Source organism: Gopherus evgoodei, chromosome 22, assembly GCF_007399415.2.
Source record: "Gopherus evgoodei ecotype Sinaloan lineage chromosome 22, rGopEvg1_v1.p, whole genome shotgun sequence".
NCBI lineage: Eukaryota > Metazoa > Chordata > Testudines > Testudinidae > Gopherus > Gopherus evgoodei.
This window is the reverse complement of record NC_044343.1, coordinates 4,721,670-4,730,133: the sequence shown is the minus strand read 5'-3', so window position 1 is coordinate 4,730,133 and position 8,464 is coordinate 4,721,670. Positions and strand designations below refer to the sequence as shown.

The 8,464-nt window shown below is 56.5% G+C and overlaps 1 protein-coding gene across 1 annotated transcript; it reads left to right on the top strand.

Annotated features, from left to right (window-relative positions):
* The first annotated feature begins 1,077 nt into the window (after positions 1-1,077).
* Positions 1,078-6,951, top strand: ATP5F1D (ATP synthase F1 subunit delta). Its single transcript, XM_030540641.1, has 5 exons — positions 1,078-1,230; positions 3,660-3,813; positions 4,547-4,635; positions 5,723-5,850; positions 6,823-6,951. Exons 1-4 carry the CDS (start codon positions 1,093-1,095, stop codon positions 5,843-5,845), a joined length of 504 nt encoding a protein of 167 aa, XP_030396501.1. The 5' UTR covers positions 1,078-1,092; the 3' UTR covers positions 5,846-5,850; positions 6,823-6,951.
* The last annotated feature ends 1,513 nt before the right edge of the window (positions 6,952-8,464 follow it).

Here is an 8,464-nt window from a genome sequence, read left to right as displayed (position 1 = left end):
GCTGCACTTTTTTGGTTATGGGGAGCTGCGTTTCAAGGGTGTTGTGATGTAAGAGACAGAAACAGTGAGGTTTAAATATGCCGGAGGGATGTTATGTGTCCTACAGACATGCACACACACACAAGCTACAGGGAAAAGAAAACGAAAAAGCTTTCCTCACAAGAGGGAGATACTTTTCTTTGGGCAAGTCATTGTCTCCCTGTGCCTTGGTTTCCCCATCCATAATATGGGGATAGTGATACTGACTGACTTCCTCTGTAAAGGGCTTTGAGAACTAAAGATGAAAAGCACTGGACATGAGCTAAGTATATTTATTAATTAATTACATTATTATTATTATTATTATTATTATTATTATTATTAACACTGTCTAAAAATGAATGTAAAACAATGGCATAAGGACTTTCTCTCCCAAGAGAGTTGGGAGGGCCAGGGCAAGCTGGCTGAGTCCTGTTACATGGCTGTAAGTCACAGAATTTCTTTATACATAACTCCAATACCTGCTTTTATTAATAAAATGGGATGTGCTCTGCATGAATCTGGCCCCATGCATGCAGCTACCCACCGAGTGATGAGGTGTGCTGGGGCAAGAAGCACTGGTCATAAATACAATGGAGTGGTTTTGTGGGGCGATAGGAGGAAAAAAGACCTTACAATAAACAAACAGGTGGGAAGTAAATAGTCGGACGCAGGAGAAAAAACTACAACTCCCAGGAGTCCTAGAGGACGCGGAGGCTTGCCCCAGTGCATTGTGGGATTCTTAGCCTCAGTTTTATTTTGGTAAGTACTTCAATTCCCACGAGGCCTCGCGGCTGCAGGCCCCTTCCTTAGTGCATCATGGGATTTGTAGTTTGCGTGGCCATCAGGACTACAATTCCCATGAGACCCCGGGGACAGCCCCCTCCCAGCTTGCCCTGGTGCCTTATGGGATTTGTGGTCTCTAGCGCGATCAGGCCTGCGATTCCCACGAGCTCTTGCGGCCCACCGCGTGGTGCATTGTGGGAGTTGCAGTCCGTTCGTTTCCCAGGGTGCCCCGCGCTGGCCCCGTTGCCCTTGGTGGCCTGCCCGCTCCGCGCCCGCCCCGGCTCCGCCATGCTGCCCGCTCGCCGCCTCCTGGCCCTCGGGCCCCGCGCTCTGCGCCTGCCCGGCCTCCGGGCCCCGGCTCGCCCCTACGCCGAGGCGGCCGCCGGCCCGGCCCAGATGTGCTTCACCTTCGCCTCGCCCACGCAGGTGCCGGGGGACACGAGGGGTCCCGGGCCGGGCCTGGGGGGCACCAGGGGTGCCTGGGGGGGGGTCCTAGGCCGGGCCTGGGGGGCACCAGGGGTCTGGGGGAGGGGGTCCTGGGCCGGGCCTGGCGGGCACCAGGGGTGTGGGGGGGGGGTCCTAGGCAGGGCCTGGGGGGCACCAGGGGTGTGTGTGGTGGGGGGGTCCTAGGCCGGGCCTAGGGGAGCACCAGGGGTGTGTGTGGTGGGGGGGGTCCTAGGCCGGGCCTGGGGGGCACCAGGGGTGTGTGTGGTGGGGGGGGTCCTGGGCCGGGCCTAGGGGGGCACCAGGGGTGTGGGGCGGGGTCCTAGGCCGGGCCTGGGGGGCACCAGGGGTGTGTGTGGTGGGGGGGTCCTAGGCCGGGCCTGGGGGGCACCAGGGATGTGGCACAGGGGTGTTCTTTGTAGGGTGCTGATATGGGCCAGTTAGATCTGTGCCTGAACATACAGCCCCATCCTAGAGCGTGCGGGGGCTGTGCCACGTGGGGATGGCAAGGAAGAGTCCCCACACGTGGAATTCCGACACACGCGCACACAATCAGGAACCTGGGTGTAGTGACCTTCAGAGCATGGTGCAGGGCACCTCTCCTTGGCCCAGTGTCTGTCTGACGGTACAGCTCATTCCACGGCAGGCAGGAGGCTCTAGAACCATTAAATGCAGGTGGTTTCAGGAATGTTATATCCTGGTGTTGTATGATGCCAACTTTTTTTGTGTCTGGTCCCTCTGAAGCTCGATGTGGTGCCAGCCCTGTGAGGGCAAGGGGCTCTTGCAAGATTTTGGGGGGGCATCCCGAGGCTCTGATGGGAGCTATGAAATGCCATTTATGCAGCTAACCTCTGTTTGTGGATTGTTACATAGTGATAACAGACCCTGACAAGTGTCCAACTGGTAGAGAAACGTTGTTCACAGCCTGGTTAAATCCAGCACAAGCTCTCTGCTAAAGGGGGAGAAATGCCTGAGTAGGTGCTGGGCAAACTATCTGCCCTGGCTGCCCAGCGCAAGCAGGGGGGAAGGCAGGGATCAGGCCCTAAAGGCGCAGCTATTGGGGATGGAAGGGATTTAGAAATCTTTTTATTTTAAGAGACGGACACAGCAGTTCAGGCAGAATACACTGGATTATCAGATTATGGCCTAATCTTCCAGGCTGCTTTGCTAGTGCTCTTCAGTCCTGAGCCTGAACCCCTAGCCTGATCCTGGGGCCCCCGTGCAGCTCAGCCAGTGCACCTTAACCTGACCCTGCAGCACCCAGTTCTAAGCTCCCCAGCTCTGTTGTTCGTTTGTGCTGCAGTAGCACTGGGGACCCCAGGCATAGATCAGGACCCCAGGATTTGGGGCACTGCACACACACAATGAAAAGGTGAGCCCCTCCCTGAGGATCTTACAGCCTAAGTACCTTCTCGACCCTGCAGCACCCCCTGCTATGCCAGCTCTGCACCCACACTTCTCCACTCTGCCACACCCCTTATGTTCAGCATTCCTGACGCTCCCATCCTGCCTTTGTGGAGCTGCTGTGGCTGCTGTTTCCCCTGTACCTGTGTGGTCAGGGTTGGCTCACAGGCAAGATGTTTGGTCTATCAGATTCCTCTTTGTGAATGTGTTGGCATGGCTTGCGTCTCCTGCTACGGAGGTGCCCAGGGTTATCATGGGGCTTCAGGACTGGGCTAACTGCGGTGCTGTGGGTTGGCATTGAGGTGGACTGGCAGAGTTGTGGGAGGGGTGTCCTGGAGCTGGGCTAGCAAGGGGTGCTGCAGGTTAGGATTGAGCTGCATGGATGGAGGGGAGTGGGAGCCCAAGTGTTGAGCCAGCAGGGGTGTTGCAGTTCAGGTCTGAGGTTGCATGGGCAGAGCGCTGGGGCGGGGGGATGCCCAGGGCTGGAACAGAGCACTAGCACTGCAAGGCAGGACTTGTGCTGCATTGGCAGAGCTGCGTGGGAAGCTTGTGAGGAGCCTGCCTCACTATCTCTCTCCTATCAGCCTCCTCGGCTAGGGTTCACGTTAAGGGCTCCCTACGTTCTTCCCAAGCTTCTTCACACCGCTCCCTTTGTCTCTCTCGCCCACTCCTGACTCCATGACTCCTCAGGCCACCCCCCTGTGCTTGGAGCGCTTTCACAGTCACTGTTTGCCAGGCCCACTCCCTCCCCACCTCCCGAGTCCCACCCTTCTGAAGCTTTCTGGCTGTATGCTGACACTGAACCTACTCGTCCCTTCAGCCTGGGAGGGCAGGGCAGGGATTCTGTTAACTCAGCAGGTTGTGCCCATGTTGTGAGAGCAGATTTCCTGGGTCCCTTCTGGCCCTTGCTCTGCCAGTGAGCTGCAGGATGGGAGGGACCCTTGCCTGGTACTGCCTCCTGCTGTCGGGGTAGAGAACTGCTCCTAACTGCCCTTCCCCTCTCTCAGGTGTTGTACAATGGCGCCACCGTGAAGCAGGTGGACGTCCCCACGCTGAGCGGCTCCTTCGGCATCTTGGCATCTCACGTTCCCACCCTGCAGGTCCTGAAACCTGGAGTTGTGACAGTCTTTGCCGAGGACGGCACAGCGACCAAGTACTTTGGTATGTGAAGCTGGGTGGGGCCCTGAAAGCGTGAGAGGAGGCAGCAGGGAGGAATTGTTGCCTGGAAAGGACTCCCCTTCAGGGTTACGGTGGGGGAGAATCTTTGCTTCACCCTTGATCCTGGGAGCCAGGACTCCGGGGTTCTGTCTGTGGGTCTGGGAGGGGGCTGTTGTCCAATGGATGGAGGATTGGGAATCTGGACTCCTGAGTCCTGTTTATGGCTCTAGCACTGTGTGAGTCTGGGCAGGCCACATCATCTCTCTGCCTCAGCCCTCCGGTCAGTAAAATGGGGATCATCCCTCCTTCCTGGGGCTGCGGAGGGAGTCTGGCAGGCTTACAAAACCTCTGCAAAGTGCATTGAGGTGTTCAGCTGGATGGTGCTGTAGGAGTCTTACAACTGGGTGAGTGGCAAGTGAAGATTCACCATTGGAGCGTGTGCCAGTCCCCTGGCAGGTCCAGGTCATCTGTCCGGTGACTAGAGCACCTGACACCTGGGGCAGTGAGAGCTGACAACAGACCTGACCTCGCAATGCTGCTTGCGGGGGATGGCTAAGAATGCATAAGCTCCACTAGATACAGATGGGGGTACCAGCCATTGTGACTCCTTCCCACCACTGTTATCCTGTGACCTGGCCCCACAAACCAGGCTTAGCTCACAGCCCTGCCCTGGACCGGGGCCCGTGGGCTGCCCACCGCACCCACTGACTCAGTCCCCCTGCTGTTGTGTTTGCAGTGAGCAGTGGCTCCATCACAGTCAATGCTGACTGCTCGGTACAGCTGCTGGCAGAAGAGGTGGCCACTTTGGACATGCTGGATCTCGCTGTGAGTACCCTGCGGTCACCTGCCTGCGCTGGGTGGCAGGGCTGGGCCCCGCTTGCTAGCAGGGCATAGCTGAGATCTTCTGTGGGAGATTCACTCCTTATTCCTCCTGTGTGGGCTGCCTGTCTCAGGAGCTTCCTGTGGCTGAGGAAGGCTTTCCCAGATCAAGGTCTGTTTCCTGACCCTGAGCTTTCCACCCACTGCCCACGATCATAGAGTTAAACCTTCCTTTAAAGGATACAGGGGAAAGAAGCTGAGTTAAGCCCTCCCTGCAGGCTGCATCCCTTTGTCCTGGAGTGTTTAGTGATCTTTTGCTACTCCACACCTGCGTCGAAGTCTTGGGGGCCCCTCTTTTAACCATGGGGCCCTTCAATAGGCTGTCCAAATGCTCAGGCTGGCCTCAGACCCACAGAACAAGCCTCTCTACGCACCCTGCATATGGATGAGTGCCAATGTGCAGGACTGGCCTACACTGCAAAGGCTGCAAAATTGGGCTGCTGGGGGTTGCTCCAGCTTCCAAGGACAAGCCTCTCTGGTGCCCTCACACGAAGGCTTTTAGTGCTGCTGGCTCAGCAGTTGCCTATTGTGGCGTTGCTGAGTACGCCCTTACCCTCTAAGAGCTGTTTGTTACTGCAGCTCTACCGACTCTTTTAAAGTGACAGCTGCCCTGGGGAAAGGGGCCTGGCTGGCTGACCTGGGGCAGCAGGTCCTGTCTATTCTCTGCCCTGGGACACCCCAGACAATGCCCCTGGCTGAGAAAGTCACTTGGTCTGTCTCACTGGCCTCTGCCAAGACAAATTTGTTCTCGTAGGTACTGTGGGCTTGAAAAGGGGCTTGGCTTGAATGAGCAGCGTGTGGCATAGGGGTGTCCCTGAGCACCCCACCCTGGGCACCCAGTGCCTGTGTGGGGCCCAGCTCATTAAGTCCAGCCCCCATAGTAACAGCCACCTGCTCAGCTCAGCGGTGCACTTCAGGGTGTAGCTGTTCCAGCACCAGAATCCCCGGCGGTGCCGGACCCAGCTGTGCTCTGACGTACTTTCCTGCTCCTAATCCCTGGTGACCGCTCTCCCCCTTTCTTGTGTGTTTACAGACTGCTAGGTCGAATCTGGATAAGGCCTTGTCCCAGCTGGCTGCAGCACCTGATGAAACAGCTAAAGTAGAAGCCCAGATTAACGTGGAAGCCACTGAGGCCCTTGTGAAGGCCCTGGAGTAATTAGGGTAAAGCATCTTCTGTACCATGGCCTGGTGGGGAGCTGCCGATCTTTGCTGTTAGCTCCGCCCTCTTTGAAGCCCCATCTAGAAGGGCTGAGGCTGCGCAGGGCTCGACAGCCAAGCTTCCCTGACTGCCCTGATGGAGGAGGGAACCCACTTGCAGCCCTGGCCCTCTGTGAACAACCAGAGGCAGACACTAAGGCAGTTGGGGGTATGCCCCTGTCATAGCGGACCGTTGCCATTAGATGGCAGCATGGGCCAGGTCAGTCTCTGATCACAGCTGCAGGGCAGGAGGGGTGCCTGGTTAGCAAATTGCTAGAAGGTGGCTAATGCCTGGACACAGTCGGTTCCTGGCCCAAGCTGGAGTCTCCGCATTTTTAGTAGCACTCTGGTTAATATGTCACTGCTATTAACAGACTTCGCTGTGGGGTCTGAAGGCTTCGGATACAGCCTCAGACCCGGCAGGGCAAATTCAGGGCTGGGGCGGTAGTGGGAGTCTGACTTACAGGTGGGGTGTATGGCAGGCTGCCCATCTTAAGCTAAATAGCTACACATGCCCCCTCTCTCCCTATTTTGACACTGATCTCCTCAGTGAGAACCAATTGCTCCTGTCTCTGCTGCTGCTCAGTGCCTGATCCTCTCAGCATATGGCATGCTGGGCCTTGGCGCTTGGCTGAGTTCCTGCTGGGTTTGAAAGGGACTGCACTGGCAGCCCCAGAGACCACCTGAGTGGGTATGAGGGCAGGCTACCCAGCTGTTAGCCCCTGGTCATCTTCATGGATGAGCAGAGAGCTTGGTCTGTAAGGCCGGTTTGCTCCTTGTCCGCTCTCCTGGGGCTCTCAAGGGTGCTTGTGGTCCTCAGTGCCTTGTTTCACACAGGCCCCAAAATGCCCGTCCACCATGAACTACCTCCAAGCCTTCCCCATTGCTCCCTGAGCCTGGATCCTTTCCAAACCTTTCCACTTGTATGTATTGCAGGGATTCTGTTGTCGATATGCAGAAGCCATGGACTGGGGCTGGGCCCGGCTCCCCTTCCCTCACCACCCGTTTGTACAGATGGCATGAGACAGATTCGCTTTGATCAATTAAAGAAAACAAAAGCCCCAACTTGCTGGGTGTGACCTTCTTCTGAGGCAGGTTCAGACTGTGGAGCGGAGCCCATGGTTTGCACCAGCCATATTGCACAGTGCTCCTCTGCAGGTGACGTGCCAATTGTGGGGATGTTCCTGTCCCAGCTCTGGTCAGCCTGGGTGAAGCTGGGAGCAGTCGCCCCAGACATGTAGGGTTATAAGGGGTCCCCTTAGTCGGTTGCATCTCCGTGGAGAACCATGCTGAAGGTTTCTTCTAAGTCACGTTCTTCACTCTCTGGCACCAGCGTGTGGAACAATCTGCCTGAATGGAAGGATTAGTGCTGTGCCAATGGCACAGTGGGGCAGCCTTAGGGCTTGGCTACACCAGGCAGCTTTTACTGACAAGGCTGTCTCGACATTTTTGCAGACAAAATACTTCCAGCCGCGCGAGTGGCATAAGCTTTGTCAGCAGGAGAGTGTCCACACTGTTGCTTCCGTCGGCAAAACTTTTGTCTTTTGCGGGGGGGCTTTTTTAAGTACCCGCGAAAGACAAACATTTTGGCAACAACTGCGCAGTGTAGACGTACCCTCAGACTCGGATCCTATCTCCTTCTGCTTAGTGATGGCTTGCAGGGAGTTAGAACCAAAACACTGCTCATCTCCCACCTCAGCTCTCCCTGTGAACTGGTCTGCTGCATGTGCCTGCAGGGATTCCTGTCAGTGCTCATGCTACTGTCTGCATTTCTGGGAGGAGCGTGCTTCTTCCCAGAAATTGTCTGATCCCCTCCCTGGAGCGTGCTGCTCCATCGTCCCTGGACACCAGACATCCTGCAAGTGAGACAAGATCTTCCCAATCCTCCCAACATGGAGCTCTGTGCTGGCTTCATTCCCAGATTGGGAGAGGGGGAGAGATCTTTCCTGAATGGCCTGGGAGTACACAATATATTTACATGTATTGGGATGGCCGTTGGCTGTGGCCTGTCCCTGAGATTTTTTACCCTAATATTGGTGAAGGCTCGTTAGCTCGGGCCAGTGTCTGAGGCTGGGTTGGGGCTGTGCTCAGCCTTCCAGCTGGGAGTAGGAGTGAGCTGCTTAGTGTCTCCCCCTGAGGGCTAGCTAATCCCCACCTGCCTCCTCAAATGTCAGAGAAGATGAGCATCACCTAGGGGGAGGAGTGGGCTGGAACAGAGAGGAAAATCTGGTTCTCCTCCTTCCTGTCCCAGAGCCTGTGCTAGGAAGCGTGTCTCACAAATGGCACCATCTGCCTCCAGGGTCTTAATCTGATACTGACCTCCTAGCTCTTTAGGTGGGAGGATCGCAAAGCCCTCTCGGTGGGGCCTCACCACCTCCTGGGCGGTCGTGGGGTATCCTGAAGCCTACTTGAGGCACGGAGAGTGGCGTGACTTGGCCAGGGACACCCACACGGTCGGCTGTCCCTCTTCCTGTGCTTTCATCACCATTTCTCAGTCTTTTGGCACCCGCTGGAGACCATCCAACTCATGTCGCTGGTGATCTCCATTGGCAGAGACTCTAGGAAAGGTCAGTGAGCA